This window comes from Epargyreus clarus, unplaced genomic scaffold, assembly GCF_041222505.1.
Source record: "Epargyreus clarus isolate Ecla_fem2 unplaced genomic scaffold, WU_Ecla_fem_2.2 ptg000027l, whole genome shotgun sequence".
In the NCBI taxonomy this organism is placed as follows: domain Eukaryota; kingdom Metazoa; phylum Arthropoda; class Insecta; order Lepidoptera; family Hesperiidae; genus Epargyreus; species Epargyreus clarus.
This window is the reverse complement of record NW_027332234.1, coordinates 9,527,667-9,545,093: the sequence shown is the minus strand read 5'-3', so window position 1 is coordinate 9,545,093 and position 17,427 is coordinate 9,527,667. Positions and strand designations below refer to the sequence as shown.

General features: G+C 34.6%; 1 protein-coding gene across 1 annotated transcript; it reads right to left on the bottom strand.

The window, feature by feature from the left end:
* Nucleotides 1-128: 128 nt before the first annotated feature.
* Nucleotides 129-3,115, bottom strand: Pif1 (Pif1 DNA helicase). The gene is made up of 3 exons (XM_073088677.1): nt 2,243-3,115; nt 1,800-1,963; nt 129-1,372 (listed from the first exon to the last, which is right to left on the bottom strand). The coding sequence occupies exons 1-3, from the start codon at nt 2,994-2,996 to the stop codon at nt 377-379; spliced, it is 1,914 nt and encodes a 637-aa protein (XP_072944778.1). The 5' UTR covers nt 2,997-3,115; the 3' UTR covers nt 129-376.
* Nucleotides 3,116-17,427: the final 14,312 nt, after the last annotated feature.

Here is a 17,427-nt window from a genome sequence, read left to right as displayed (position 1 = left end):
TATTTATTAAAACTATCATAATAAATATTAGTACATACATAACCTAATTCAGGATTTCACCTTAAGATTATAAAATGCAATATTATAATTATATTCTATATTTTTTAATTTTTTAATATAATCACACAGGTGTCTACAATTTTTTTTTAAATATTTGCTTTGTTAAAATCTAAGAAAAATTGTTCTTTATCAGTGATTAATTAATAATAATGCTCATCAAGAATGTTGAGCATTGTTCATATGGTATTTAGTAAAATTTAATTGTACTAACATATTCTTAAATGTAAATTAAAGATAAAACTGTGATGTTCTGTCACAATCCACAATGTAAACTATCTGTTGAGAGCCTATGAATAGTTACAGGAACTACAACCAATTATTTTCTACGTAATTGCTTTTCTAACAATTCTCTAAGTTTGTGTTTTTTGTTTGTCTTATCTTTTAAGGTTCTTCCAAGTGGTATGATTTCCATTTGTTGAAGGCGCCGTCTAAACCTTTGATAGAATTCTAAAACAGCTGGATCAGCCCACACATGTCGTGAGTCAAAGTCCAAAACTCTCAATGTGTCTAAGCTTTGGGCTCTACTCAAAGCAACATAAGCTTGCCCGGCTTCAAATATTTTAGACAATGACATTTCAACACAATCTAATGTCAGTCCTTGTGATTTATGGATAGAAAATGCCCACGCTAAATTCAAGGGAACTTGTTGACGGCATAATAAATTGCCATTTGAATTTTTAACATACCAGCGCTCTGGTCTTGCTGTGTATTCCTTTTTATTTTTAAATCTTACCACTGGTAAACCTTCTTCAAATCTGCTCACAATTCCTCTAGCACCATTCACAAGACCTGCATTGACGTTAATATTTTTAAGTAACATTACTTGAGCACCTATTTTAAGCACTAGTTTTGAAGGTGCAACTGTTTGCATGTCGAGCAAATTCGTTGCATTATCACTATCCTGAGAACTAAATATTTTCTCATCACCTTTAAGATCACGGAGTTTTGATACATTTATTGTTTTAGAGTCATTAGTGTGAGAACACAACCTTGTAGCCAAGATTCCGTCACTTTCAATTTTTTGAGAAGCTGTGCCGAGAAGTCTATCACTTATTTCTTTTGTCATCCGACCAATTCTTACGCTATTAAGTATTGACACAAATTCTTGATCTTTTTGTCTGTGCACTTCCTTCAATTCAAAACAAAGTTCAATGCATTTATCCCAGCAAGGAGACTGGAAGCAGAATCGTTTACCAGATTTGTTTCTGTCTACTACTGGTGGTAGTTGTAGGAAATCTCCACATAAAATTAGTTGGATGCCTCCAAAGGGTTTATCATTTTTTCTTACATGTCTTGCTACTGTTTCCAATTTCTGAAATATATGTACATATTTTATGTGAAAATAACATACAATAAAAAAATAAGCTCCTTCCAAATTAGTTAAAAAAATGGAAAAAAAGTTTCTATGTACTTTTATTAGATTAAAAAAATATATGATTAAAGTAATTTTTTAATAGCCTAAGGTAAATTTTTAATACATAGCAAAAAAATTGTTTAATATTTTACTACTTACTAGCTGACCCGGCAAACTTTGTGCTGCCTCAAAATCTATTTATCAAATATATTTCATATAAAATATAGCCTATGTTGCTCGTGGATAATGTAGCTTTCGAATAGTGAAAGAATTTTTAAAATCGGTCCAGTAGTTTTTGTGCCTATTCATTACAACCAAACAAATAAACAAATTTTTCCTCTTTGTAATATTAGTGCAGGTAGAAGGATAGATAACAAATGAATACCTCAAAGTAAGCTCCATCCACCATAGATATCTCGTCAATGATAAGATGCTTGCACTTCCTCCACTTCTGAGCCACCAAGGGTAATTTCATTGCCTTCTCACACAGATGTTCTGTGGTACCACTCCCATCCCCAATACCAGCAAAGGCATGAAGAGTTGTCCCACCTGAAAAATATGTTTTAAATTTTAATAAGCTCTTCATTTTCCATCTATATATCAGGCACATATGTACATTAACTGCTTTTATATAATTGATGAATTCAGAGTTTTAAAATAAAACAAAAATACTGCTAGTTTAGAAGATATTGCTGTGCTGCTAAAATAATGTTACAGTTAAAAAAGTGTAGCCTTTAATTATTAATACTTTGCATTTTTTGGACTTTCAATATGGTCATGCTGCAAAGAAATATTTTTTTACTGTTGTGTAAAAATAAAATTGCTTACCAATGTGACAAGCTGCAACACCAGTAGAGGCAGTGGGCATTGTGACATCCGGAGGCAGAGCTGCGACTATTCTCTTGAGCAGGAAGCTTTTACCTGTACCAGCAGATCCAGTGAAGAAAATATTTTTACCACTAAGACAAGCCTCTAAGACTCTTTCCTGTTCAGGGTTCAATGAACTTGTGGTTGTCAAAGGAGATGGAGAATAAAGCTTCTTAGGAGCTGGTCCTTTGCCTATATCCTCAGATTTGCGCTTCTTTGATGGCGGTGAAGGAGTTGTTGCAGTGGCTTTACTAATTTTGCTTTTAGCGCTACATATATCAGCGACCGTCACTGGACTTATCTCGTCAAATGCTTGTGCTTTACCACTTAGAAGTTTAGCCCTCATACCCTGCTTGGATGGGGTACTATTACCAGACTGTTCTTTATCACCAGTCATTTTCACGAATATTGTTCTAAGGAAAGAAACCAAGTTTGTCGGTGGAGCGTTCGATAAAAACAACGTGCATCCCACTTCTTGAAACTTTATGCTAGCCTTTCCTTCGGCCATGAACTTTTTGAACACATTTATACCTTTCAAAGCCAATCTAATTGCAGCATTTTTGTCACTCGATACCTCCATAAACATTTCCCGAAATTCATTCCTAATCAACCGCAGAGAGGCAGACTTATAATTGACTTTCCTGAGAATAGATCCTTGCGGGCTAGTCCATTCAAGAGTTACAGCACACGACAAAAATGATTCTCCGGAATTCATCTTAATAATTAATACGGGTTTAATTCATAAATTAATACTTTGAATTAAAAAACTATGCTAACATTAATTTAAACAAAATGATAAATGCAACCAAAAGTGCGCGGGCGTCGAGTCGACACTGTCAGTGTCAATATTCAAAGAGAATATAATCAGTGTTGGCAACCTGGGAGATGGCGCTGATCGTACCAGGGGTGTAAAATTATCGTATCTGCCGAATAATTATCGTACATTTCATAAGAACGCGTTAGTTATTAATGAAAATAGATATTTATCATAAATTTATATTGCACTCGACCGCCCGACCGGCGCGACACGTCATCGCATACTCGACAAGTAAAAAGTTGTTCAATTTTGTGTTGTGAGTGGCGGTTTTTTTTTTTTTTTTTTTTTTTTTTTTTTCCTCATCCACTCGATTCTTTTTTATATGAGTACTAAAGTACTCGAATACCAAAAATGGCCGACTCGGCACATCATTAGGCGCGATGCGCGCGTTCCGTTTACCGTAAATTTATTAATAAAAATATATTTTTTATTAATAAATAGCCCTTTTTTCGAAAAAATGATCAATGAAAGGCATATATAATACGTTTATGAATTCATTAAAACAGTTTCCCAAAAAGTTTCAAGTAGCCAATTATCGTACATTTGCGTACGATAATGACTCGCAATCGTACATCGTACGGTGGTATCAAATTATCGTACATGTACGATAATTATCGTACGGTTGCCAACACTGAATATAATCACTACGTTTTAAATATTGACAACGTCAAAATTCCTCTTCAAATTCAAGTTTTTTTATACTGTTTTTGCGGCCCTGGCTACTTTCTCTTTAGCTTAACCTATCGATAAAGTAAAGTTTTATTCTGAGGACCTGAGAGCAGGACAAAGACATAAAGTCATTGTTATTTTAAATTACATTTATTATTGAAACAAAAAATATATCATATATATCCTAGCGGCTTAAGGGGGGGGGGGGGGAAGGCGCGGTCCCCAAGAGTATAGTTATTTGGGCGGTCCGCCCCAGGCTCCCGATCCTGGGGGGCCTCCAAACACACTTGCTAAAAAAAGGTCGGCAGAACAGGTTACTATACTCTTTGGTCAGAACCGTAACCGAATCACTGGCGAACTTTTACACTGGGAGCCTCTATTCAACTTTTTGCCCCCGGCCTCCGATGACCTTACTCCGCCACTGCATATTATATACCCAGAGTTATGAACGATAATAAAATGTTCCATGAATGAGTAAATTATCTCCGCATAATTATCTTTTGTTTATAAATAGCAATATACAGAGTTTCCAAGTGATTGCTCTGATTATTAAACTGTTTTGAAAGATAAAACAATATATATTTACCAAAATAAATATGACTTAATTTGTAACCCATTCGTTTTAAGTTTTTAGTAAATGTTTTAGACAACATTTATCCTTAAAGACTTTTATGGCGACTTCCCACAAGAGATGGCGCTGTCTGAATCTCGCTATTGAACTTTTCTCAACATACTTCCCGGTCATAAACATCTAGCCCAAAGGGAGATCTCAATTCGCCAAAATCTTTTTTTGCTATTACTTCATTACTACTACTCCAAGTTACTTGGTAGCTAATAACATAGTTCTGTTATACTTTATTAAAGGGAGCTTTCTGAAGCGTACACCTTCAAGGGTAAGCGTAGCGCGGGTTCGCGGTAAATTTGCAGTTACATTTTAAAGTGAAATAGAGTTTCCATTATTTGATTATTTTGTACAAAACGCCATAAACGACGCTGGATAATAACTTAACTTTACTTAATAGCTTTACATATAGGTACATACGCATATGGTTACCGTACTCAACACTCACCGTTTCTTTCACATCTCTATGTTCACTGGGCTGAAAACCTGAAACTAAATAATTAATAAACACTTTTCAAAGTGAATGATTTAAATAGTCGTACGTTACACACATTAAATCACATGTAAGTATGATTAGTCTAGTTACGTACCTACTATGGATAGCAAATCAACATATTTCAACTAAATAGTACAAATTTCACATTAGTCCGCGCTTATTCTTTTATTTTATTTCGTTCCCGGAGACAGGCTGTCACTTACCGAACGGCTAATAATTCATCGCCGGGTCGTAAAAGCGGCTAAAGATAAACAGACTGTCAGGAGTAAACAGAAATATACGAATATACGTTCCCAAGCGATGTTTACCTACAAACACATTGTATTATTGATTAAATTCAATATTCAATAAATAAAGCTTTCTTCATGACTCTAAAATTAAACATAAAAAAGAACATAATATAACATACATGACAGACACATTTTTATATAATATACCCTTTTATATAATATACGGACGAGCATGCAGTCCACCTAATGGAAATTGGCTACTGACGCTCATGGAAATCAACCCCAGATAAGATTCGATTTCTATCTGAGGTCGACCACAGGTGCCGTCGAAGTTGAACCACAGGGGGTTCTGCCACATCCGACCTATTATATTAATTTTGTTTACATTAAATAAAACTGAACAAATAAAACACTTTGTTTCGAAATATATCTAAAAGGCTTTGCTTTTTTAATTCTATGATGAAAAAACGAAGCAAAGTCAATTTTGGATAATATCGGCCGGTGGAACGTACCTACGCGGCTTTCACAATTTATGAAATAAGTAATTTAAACAATGTATTAGAAGGAAACCGCACTTCTGTACCTATATGGAGACTATTAAAGTAGTTATTAGTTAACTATCTCTTCAACTAAATCCAACATTAATTTATGCAACTGTAGGTAACAACCTACATTTATCTTATGTGTAACTATCTATGTAGGTATTCCGACTAGCAAAGCTCCGACTCCGGTCGCGTTTTGAAATTTGATCCGAACACGAAGACAAGACAGTATTATATCGTTTCAGAGACTCACTGTGCAGAAATCGGTAGTCTTCCTTCAGTATGACGCAATCCCAGTAATGCCAGACGCTCGGTCCAGAAATTCATTACACATGCTATATTTCAAAAGCCTACCTACCGTGACAATAACCAAACCTCGATGCCAAATGACACATGAGGTCATCAGTCAAACACTGTTTAATGTTTAGCTGAAATTGATCGCCTTCTGTCTTTAATGACTGACTGATGATTAAGTATCTAGTTGTGTTAAGTTCAATATTTTCAAAGGAACCCGACATATCTATCTTTCTTTGGAAATATTCCTTAGTATTTTTTTCTTATAGGCCTACGTAAATAATAAAGCTAGGCCTTAAGTAATTATCTGTGAATATTCGAGGCAACTAGACATCTTAGATCTTACACAATCTGGTATTTCAGTAACAATAACAATATCATAACAATAACACTTTATTAATTTCGAGAAGTTTAATTCGAAGTATAAACGGAAACGGCTACTAAACGTATCAACGCCGTTTGCTTTCAAAGTAAATACACTTATTTTCGCGACGATATGGAATTATTTAGCGATGAAAGAATTAAAGTCAATAAGCACCCAGATATCGCATATACTATATTTTATGACTACATTAATATTTTCCATCCTTTGTTTAAAATTAATGATGTCTGACGTTGCGATAAAATTCTAATTTATATCTACCAAGTCAGAAGTCATTGCGGCAGAAATTAAATTAGATTATTACTATTATTCGCCTTGTAAATAAAGTATAGGTATACAAGTATGCGTTACTTCTTCATAATATACCTACATTCTTCTTAATACCTACAAACCTAAATGGCGTAGAATATTATGATTTACTTTTATAGAACTTAAATTATAGATGTCAATAAATCTTTAGAATTACTGTCGTTAATCAGATATTATATTATTGAAATAAAAAATATGTCGGAATTTCTATTTCTACCGAAATGGCCGGTAATTTCCTACTTGATGACAAACGCCAGGAATCAATACAGGAAACGAGCGCACATAACCCAGAATTAGCAAACTGTCCGGTGCATCTGCAGCTAACTGGCGTTTCGCATTGTAACTGCGACAAATGTAGAGGTAAATATCTACCTATCTTTACATTCATTTGAGTAATCCTAACAAATACATATCTATGTATTCTAATAGATTACTCAAATGACCGCATCAGCCCTTTGTTTTACAATTAGGCACGGGTCTCTTCTCTGATTGAAAAGGTTTTGATTAGAGGGGAGGCCATTACACTAGGGCGGGTCAGGCTACTTCTTATAAATATTCTGTATAAATAACATGAGGTTACTCTGCGTGTTTTCCTTCATTGATTAATTCCGGATAAACGCCTATAACTAAACAAAAATCGCGACATGCGGAATGGTAGAATGCCGGTATTTTCCTGGACTCGAACCTTAGACTTGCGCCCTGCGATTTATATTATACCAAACTCTGAATATTACTGCGAATATTTTGTTAGGGAAATGTCATTGTTAGGGAAATAATTATGTATTTATGTATATTAATGTAACACATAAAAAATAAAACATAATTCAATTTATGCAAACATCATAAATTTCTGTCTCGTAAATGGTCAATTCTTTTTTTTCACTGTTATTACAAATTACGCACCATTCCAATACATATACATAATTACTAGGCTTAGGCTTGAAGAATAGTAGGTAAATAGTGTGAAGTTTACATTTCTTTGTAGAGTCAATTAGTTGGCTCCATTCCGAGTAGGCAGAAATACTGGGATGCATTAGCAGCATCTTAAATAAAACTATTTCAGCCTTTTTCACTGCCGACATATTATTGATTTGAAAATGCTTAGGTATATTATTTAATATAAGGTCTTTCAATGTAGGGGGTCCAAGGTGCATATCCTACCACATGTTTTTGTAAAAAAATAATTTCTACTTGTTTTAACGGTTAACGGAAACATCGAGAGAAAACTTACATTTTATTCAAGGGTTGTGAAGTCAAGATTCCGCACTTCAGAAGTCTTTTTACGTCTTTGCCACTTTACTACATTTTTAAAAAGCTGATTTTCCTATATGAGTTCTAACTACTTAGCTACAAACGCGGGATTTATGCGATTTTATTAAATAGTACGTAACTCAAGACCACAGCCTGAATCATAATTCAAGGTATAATATCTCTGTATTCAAACTCTATTTATTACGTAGAAAAGTCCTAAGTACCTACACATTATTTTGTATCGTCTCGCGTATTTTGGATTTTTGTGGATACTAAATACTTTGTAGGTATAATATTACTCGGTGTACCTAATTAGTTGGCTAGTTTCCACGTAGGTAGCGATGCCCGGGTTGCGTTGAAACCGTGTTGAAACAAACAAATTCGTGTGAACGCCGGACAATGCAGGGTGACGTTCGGGTGTCCATATTTACGCGATCTATTAGGACATACGAGAAAGTCGTGAAACATTGCTATGACATAAAACAAATCCTTAGCACTGCAATCCTTTAATATTTTTTTATAACTAGTCGTTGTATAATATTTATTTTATTGCGAGCACGAGCACGAGCACGAGCGATGTTATCTACTCGAGTCCAGATAGTAGGTAGGTACTTACCTATAGGAATCTAACTTGAAGTCGATAATACTATATAGGTATACCTACACATGACTGCCTCATAAATAAAAATTAAACCCCTTAATTATCTGGAGGCACGGCAGTGCCTCCGCCAAGTCGAGCCAAAAGAAGCGGCACGGCCGTACCATACTTTTCCCGAAGCAATTCGGCCCATTTTTGACCCCCTGTAACTTCGTTGCATATGAAGCTAGAAGCCTGAATTTTCAGGAGCCAAGCAAGCATTGTATAGACACGGTGTATTACCAATTTTATTTAATTTGAACCTGTAGTTTAAGAATTACAAGTAGTCAAAGTTCGTAATTTTGTCACTCACTGACTGACCGATCATCAAAATGTTAAGGCACTTCTAGCAGACATAGAAGGTTAAGATTGAGAATACAATTAGTGTTTAGTATATAACTCACGGAAAAACTATAATATTTTGCAATTTCTTTCCGGTTATCTAGATACACCAACTACATAAAATAACTTTGTATCCTATATAAGTATATAGGATTACAAAGTTACATTTGCAGTTAATGAATCTGTGTTCCTGTTCGCGAAATGTACGAGTAGTAGGGGAGCCCATGATGCTTAATGGGAAGAAACTCGAGCGAACTCGTTTGGACCTATACGATTGTATGGATTACACTTTAGTGAGTGAAAAAAAGTTTGTATGATATTTTTCGATTCACGGTGGGAATAGCTTCTAGAGGATTCGAAAGATGTAAAAAAAATGAGTCAGACGGACATACTCAAGGCGCAGCAGAAATATATTTATCTGCTGGTTTGCAGCCATACGAGAGGTAAAAATGGAGAAAAAAATTACACCAGTGCATTAGATTTTCAAAAGGGGATATTAAGTTACCCCAGATGAGTCGCCCATTCGAAAGATTCGATTCGACTCTTCGAAAATGCAAAAAAAAAATCGTTATCTTGACACACTCGAGGGCGTAAGATTATTATACAGGAAATTCCAGCTGATGTTTTACTTCTCATAACCCTTCATCTGACGATTTAGTGGAGGGGTCTTTTTATACCGACGATTTGAAAAAAAAAATGTATTTTCAGTGACGCTATCAGATAGTGTACGCCACCCTCAAATCGTCAGATTGTTATAAATTTATTGTTTTCAGCATGTAATTAAGCTACTATAGATTTCACGATATTTTCCCCGTGCGAACCCTCCAAATGGATGGTTTAAGATACTGTATAGGATGTAAGGTATCTTCCATATCTTAATCTGCCGCGTTCGAGTCACTCTCGAAATCCCCTCTTGGGCTCCCCTACTATTATAGGCGACGTCAATTGTTTTTATTTTCGAGACAAAAGAAGTATTCAATTCCAACTTCAATTTAACTTCAATACAAATAATGGGTGAAGTGCGAATCGAACTCGTACACTGAGGGTTCCGTACCAAAAAAACATGTGTTTTTATATTTACTAATTGATATTATAACAGCCATAGAATGCATTGTGAAAATGTCAACTGTAACATCTATTACGGTTCAATAGATAAAAAACGATAAAGTGAAAAACGCCAGAATATGGCAGGTCCTTATATGTTTGTCCCTGTAGTTCCTGGACTAAAATAGGGCTATGATATCCCCTGCCTGTCGTAAGAGGCGACTAAAAGGGGGCTTCCGGAGTTGGGCGTGGCAAGAGTGGGAGCTCGAACCGTCCTATAAGTGTCCCCGGGAAGGACGGCGGTATGTGTGGTCGCATACCGTCGTGAACACCGGATAGTTTGGGAGGAGCGAAACCTGCTCCCCCAGGGCAGAGCTCGATCGGGGCATCGCGCTTGGAGGACTTCGGTTGCGTTCCATCGGAGATCCCAGGGTTCTCCAACAAACATTGAGGACGGCCACCGGGGGGTTTTAGTACGGTAAAAGTCCCACATAACCCCGCGTCACTTCCACGTCAGCGGGTACCTTTTGAAGATTTCCTCCTCATAAAGAAAAAAAAACTCTCCTTTATTTGAAAGTTTTTCTTTTTATTTATAGTACTTGTTGTTAAAGTGGCCATCATTATACATATTCCGTAAAATTTTAAAGTTTATATCTATTAAGGTTCCAGAAATAGAGCTCTATGTCAGACAGAAAAACGGACAGCTTAGTAATAGGTTCCGTTTTTACCCTTTAGGTACGGAACCCTAAAAAGTAATATAATATCAAAAACATTCCGAATTTCTGACAAATGTCATGAGAATAAAAATAATATGTTACGGCTAATGCGCCTAATCAGTTATAACGCAGATTAGCTTGCCCATTACCTAAAGTACAAAACGAAGATTGTATCAATTTTCACCCCTTGTCGTGTGCATGCCATGATGCCTCGTCGTGTCATGAATTTACGACAAACATTGCATATTTTCAAGAAACAATATCACTTTGCGGCATGATGTCGCTATGTGTCACGATACGTCGTTATGTCGTAAAAAGGCATATATATGTTTTAGCCCTAAGAACGAAAGTCGAAACGAACGAAAGAAAGTCTGAAAAGATGTTTCGAATTTTAATACATAGTTAATCTGCATATTATTATCTTCTAGCTAATCTTGAGACTAACTAGTTAATGTGTATGCTAACGTATTCTGCAATCTAACGGTAACATACACAAAATACAATAACTGTCGTGAGGTAAAGCAACTGTCACCGTATTATAAAATAATAATAAGTTTGTTTCCAAGGAAACAAATGTTTAGGCAAATTTCGCCCTTGTTGCGCTTAAATAAATGTCTGTATGAAAATAAGCATACATAATTATAAAATTTTACAAAGTTCACAATGTAAAATCCTTAATAACTTTTAAACGGATTACCCTAATTACACAATTCCTTTTACCCTATCCGTTTTAGACCTAAACCTACCAAATGGCATTAAAGACAAACCAATATCTACACAAACAAAAAATCATGTTTTCAACTTACGTAGATAATATTTGGAAAAAAATACACCCTCTATATTATTCCACTACCTCATAGTGTTGCTTATAAGGATAAAATTCTTGAAAGTAATGATAAATGACAAAGTAAAGGAAAAGCCTCATTTGTAAGAAAATTTAATTTTTTTCATAATAATTTGGCAGTTAAGTTCATTCATTAATTTAAACATTTCGCATATTAACAATTTTTTGGCCTTATGTTTTAAATCATTCGAAAGCGGACGTTTTGTTCTCCAAGAATTTATATTTTTATGTTCGACTTAGTTAAGGTTATTTTTAGGACCATTATAATAGATTTGTAAATTGCTATGCGTTTGTAACTTGCTATGCGTATGCGGAGTTTACATACAGATGTAAAGTTGACAATTTACGAGAATGACTTTTTCGAGTCAAATCCGAGTGATTACTTAACAAAGAGATATTGAAAATCATATTCAACGTTATTACGAAGTTGTAAACAACGAAAAATAAGAATTTACTAATTAATCAGTTATCTATTTTTATTAAAAAATAAATCCTCGGCGGGAACTTAGTTGCCAACTTATTACTTTCTCATACTAAGCCGTAAGTCATGGCCATAACATCGAAGAATTAGTTGATTAACCAACAAATTCTTCAATTTTATGACTTATGTATAGTCCTAAAGAATTAAACATAAGTCATATGTTATGTATAATCCTTAAGGATTAGTATGCCAAGGTATGAAAATATATGTATTTTCTTCAAAATTTTCCTTTTACTTTAATTTGTCATAACATAACATTACTTTCCAGAATTTTATCCTTATAAGCGACACTATCATATAGTGGAATAATATAGAGGGTGTATTTTTTTAAAACTGAACTCGTTCGACTCCCGGCTAAGGAAAAAGATATTTTAAAAACTAATGATGCAGTTATAGTTTTTATCAAAATCGGCCTCGTAACACCTTTCAGCACTTTTCGCTAATGCACTTTTCGATATTGTTCGGTGAAAAATATGGTCTAGCTGAAAATATTTATTATTAATATACTTTGCAAGTAATAATTTTAAAAATAATTACAGGTTGAATGCAGAAGACAAATACAGACTAATAATTTAAGTATGATTTCGTTATTGGTGAGTAAACTTACTGAAAAAGGATTTACTGTTAATTTCCTGAAAAACGGTGTCACTATTAGTAACTCTATGGATAATATCATCGCAACTGGCCACAACGTACATGGTATACATAAATTTGAACAATTTGTCAAATCACCGATATGTGATTTGACAATGTCAAATAAATATTGGCATAGAAGACTAGCCCGTACTAATCCGGAATATATGCGCATTTTAAAGAATATTGTGACTCGTCTTGATGATGTGAACATTACGACGGATATGTCGACTAGTAAGAAACCATTTCCAAAACTCTGAACGGGAGCGAACGATGTACTGGAGATCGTACATACAGGTTTATGTGGTCCCATGGAAGCTACTTCATTCAACGGTTCAAGGTACATGTTATTATTTATCGACGATTATACTCGAATGACATATGTTAATTTTCTCAAACATAAGAGTGAGACTTTACAAAATTTAAAAAATATAAAGTTCGCGTTGAAAAGGCAACTAGCAAGTCGAACAAGTGTATGAGATCAGATGGTGGAACGAAGTTTTGTAATAGAGCTTACGATATTTTTTTGGCAACAAATAAAATTCTACATCAGAAGGCGATATATAGTATATACCACCAAACATAATGGTATAGTTGAAAGACCTAACAGAACTATTATCGATAAATAAATTGAAGCAAATTTGAGCAAGAGTGTTAAATATTGTGATTTATATCAAAAACCGGAGTCCGACTAAGGCAGTGAAAGACTACGTGCCACTAAAAAAATGGTCTGGGAAACGAGTAGATATTACCCATTTATGCTTATTTGGATGTGCAGCGTATACTCTTATACCAAACAGAAAAGACGAAAATAGGATGCAAAGTCAAAGCCAATGATATTTGTCGGATATTCATAAGAAGATATCGATTGTTTAATACGAAGACACGTGAAATCACAATCAGTCGAGGTGTTAAGTTTTTAGACGATGTTTTTCCTGAGGATAACGGGAGTAATTCCAGTTGTCAAAATATTAACTTTTTCGATTTAATTTATTGTCATGTTCGAATGAAAGTGATGATGAATGAAAAGAGTGCATGACTGATGCTGGTGTTACAGGAGATATAGGTGTACGTGTGCCTGCGGTTACAGATACAATTGATGTAAGTAATGTGACTAATGCTATGACGGATGTAAGCGAGTCTGAAATAATGGAACGTGAATCTGTTGATATAAGTAATGATAGTAATAGGCGTTATCCTGTTAGAGAGAGGAAATAAACTTAATTTTACAACTTTTTAACATGTGATTTAATTTCAGAGAGTGGTCCTGTAACGGCCTGAGTGTAGGCCTGATCGTAATTTGTGCTAAAATAAAATCAAACTTGAGTTCTTGTTGGACCTGCGCGTGATAACATGCTTATAGATGACTGAGTGATTATTTGAGACCAAAAACAATGTATTTTAAAATTATTGCAAGCGTTTGGTATGTCCGTTTGTAAGTCCGTGTCAACTTCAATGGAGGTTGATTTGAAATAAACAAAAGGTAACTCAGATAGTAACAGTAGTCTACCGTGTCAGAGTTTAGTGGAGATTCAACTATTTAGCCAGTTCCACGAAAGAGTTATGTTTGGTAGTATTTATGTAGAGTTTTGTTATAGGTGGGTAATATAGATAAAGGGGGCGTATTGTAAGAACCTTTTTAATATAAATTGTAATCTATATTACTGGTTGTGTATAAAATGATATTGTTCGGTGACTCAAGATTAAAATAGAAATGAATAAAAACGTGGTGTAGCGGAAAATATGTTTTATTAATATATTCTTCAAATAATAATTCTTACAATAACTACAAATATTACCTACAAAAAAGAACGCTCATTCTCGTAAGACAGTGAGAGGGCTTTAAAAAAATCTGTTGTTGACATTTAAGTAATAGAAGGTCCCGGAAAAGAAAAAAAGTAGGCATACCTACAAAAAGGAATGAGATGCCATCAAAAACACTGCTTGTAAAAAAATCCAAGCCTCGCCATTCAGCTCTTCCACCGTAAAAAGTCGTAAGATCCATGCAATCCAAGTCGGTTGATGCAGTCTCTACTTAAGAGACCTTCTGTCTTAAGGTATTATCTCACTATCTAACCTAACAACATCTATGGGACCATATCAATATTAAAAATATTTTATGTTTCAAATAAATAGATTGGACTTGGCAATCGTAGTAATGTTACTCATGTGCTGCGATATGATGCGATTAAAACAATGTGAACTGTTTGTGGTATCACCGCTTCCAGCGGCACCACCGCTAGATCATTTTTTGCGTCTTAAGCGCTGCTATGTTCTAGTTTCAAGAGTGTGGTAAGGAAGATATACTTTTCCGAGGCGCTCCAGCTCAGTCTGTTTCCTCTATATTATAAAAAAAAACAATGTATCTCACAAGTATATGTATATTAAATTAAATTAGTTTGTTTAGTACGATTGCCAAATCCAATCTATTTATTTGAAACATAAAATATTTTTAATATTGATATGGTCCCATAGATGTTGTTAGGTTAGATAGTGAGATAATACCTTAAGACAGAAGGTCTCTTAAGTAGAGACTGCATCAACCGACTTGGATTGCATGGATCTTACGACTTTTTACGGTGGAAGAGCTGAATGGCGAGGCTTGGATTTTTTTACAAGCAGTGTTTTTGATGGCATATTATTTTTCGCGTAAAACTTTATATCGTCACTATATCACTGGTGCTTAAAACCCAGAACAGAAAAAGTATGACGGTGAAACGCCGCAATCGGTCGCACTATAAGAGGTTTCATTAACCTCGATTACCGTTTTATCGAAGTCCGAGTTTCTATTACTCAAAATCATTTTACATATTTATTTATTATAATATGAATTTCAACTGTCCACGGTGTAATATCGTCATGGGGCATGTAGGCGGGCGTCGGCGAAGGCGGAGAGAGCGCCACACATGGGACGCATCTGTGCGCTCGCTGGAGGTGTACCCTGAAACGCGTATTTATAGTGCAATCCACGTATTTTGAAGCCAGTTAAGGCTTATTCATTAATATTTAGTCACTTGTAGCGGCTTCATAATTTAAAAAACTTATCAAAATGCTAAATGTAGATGTCATATGGTTTATTAAAAAATTGTAAAAGTAATTACATTTTATTTTAAATTTTCTTCTGATCATACCGATTACATATCCTTTATATTATATACAGGCATTCAGTGCCTTTTGAATGTATACAATAAAAAGTATATCATACTAAATATTAACTGGTTTTATTAAAATATATCATTTTCTGAAATTAATTGTTTAATTTTTCCAATCATCAAATGTATTTAATATTTTTGTAAATCTTAAAATCGAATAAAATACTAACCAATTAAATGCTAATAAGACGAATATCTAATAGTAATAAAATGTATAACTTAAAAATAATAATAATACTAATAATTGTCTCGGGTTCTCAGAAACAATTAAGAAAAGCTTTTTAGCCAGCTAATCGCGCAAAACAAGTTCAGACAAGTGTTTTGTGTTTTCGTCTTCTTAACTTCTTATCATAATACTTTCAGCACAGGTGTTCGCAAACATTGATAATACTGTGTATTACTAAATTAAAAACTGTAAGAACAATGGAAGCGTTATCAGTTCATCAGGTAGTAGGCTGGCTCGACTATGGATGGGGCACACGTGTGACGTATTTTCCTCTAAGCGCAGCTGTGGAGGTCTTCGCAGATGTTTTATGGCACTGAACATTTCCAAGACGCTTTATTATTTATTACGATATTGCCGTTTAGAACCTAATCTCCGTTTTTATTATCCAGAAGGAACAATGGTCATCATGGCTAAACGTTATTTTTGGCATACGGAGTGCAGCTGTGGTGTCCGCGTGGGAAAGTATGTGTTTTATTTGCATTGTTTGAGCAACCCCTAGGTTCCGCTTAATGACGGCAACTAATTACAATACTTCCTTCAGTATTACCGAAAAGAAACCGGGAAATCAACATTTTGCAAGCATACACCATAAAAACTGTAGGTATTTTTTATAGATTATGTTTTAATTGCTTTATACATAAGAATGTAAGCAGCGATAGCCTAGTGGTTAAGAAACTCGGCCTCTCGATCGAGGGGTTCGAGGATTAAATCCCAGGCACGCACCTCTGATCTTTCAAATTTATGTGCGTATTAGAAATTAATAATCACTTGCTCAGACGGTGAAAGAAAACATCGTGAGGAAACCTGAGACCATACCTGAGATTTATTAAAAAAATAATCTTGAAGGTATGTGAAGTCTACCAATACGCACTTGGCCAGCGCGGTGGACTATGGCCTAATCCTTCTCATTCTGAGAGGAGACCCGTGCCCAGCAGTGGGACAATAATAGGTCGATGATGATTATGATGATGATGATAAGCCTAGCCTAGTCTACTATTAATCTCCAATACTGTAAAAAATCATGTAACATGCATGTATATCTGTAAAATATAAAATATCTGCAGAAGAAAGATCGTTTCCTCGAATTAATTTTCTTTACTAACGACAAGTTTCAACATAGGTATACATTATTAAGTTATACATATAAATAAAATTTAAATGTTATCTGTGATATCAAAATAACCCTCATTCACCCTTATTATTTAATAGGGAATGAAAAAAAACCCACATGTTTTTCTTTCCTAAAGAGTTCAAGACATGAACTTAAATATTTCAATTACATATTATGTTAATAACTCTCACTAACATATTTGTCTAATTTATTAATGACAGTTTTCATGTACCAGTTTCAACTTATCTCATTTTGGAAAATTGCATAAACGGCTCCCATAAATTGGCTTACAAGCATCGTGGCCTCATCTCGTTATCTAAAGCAGGTGTCACTTTCAACCGCAAACCC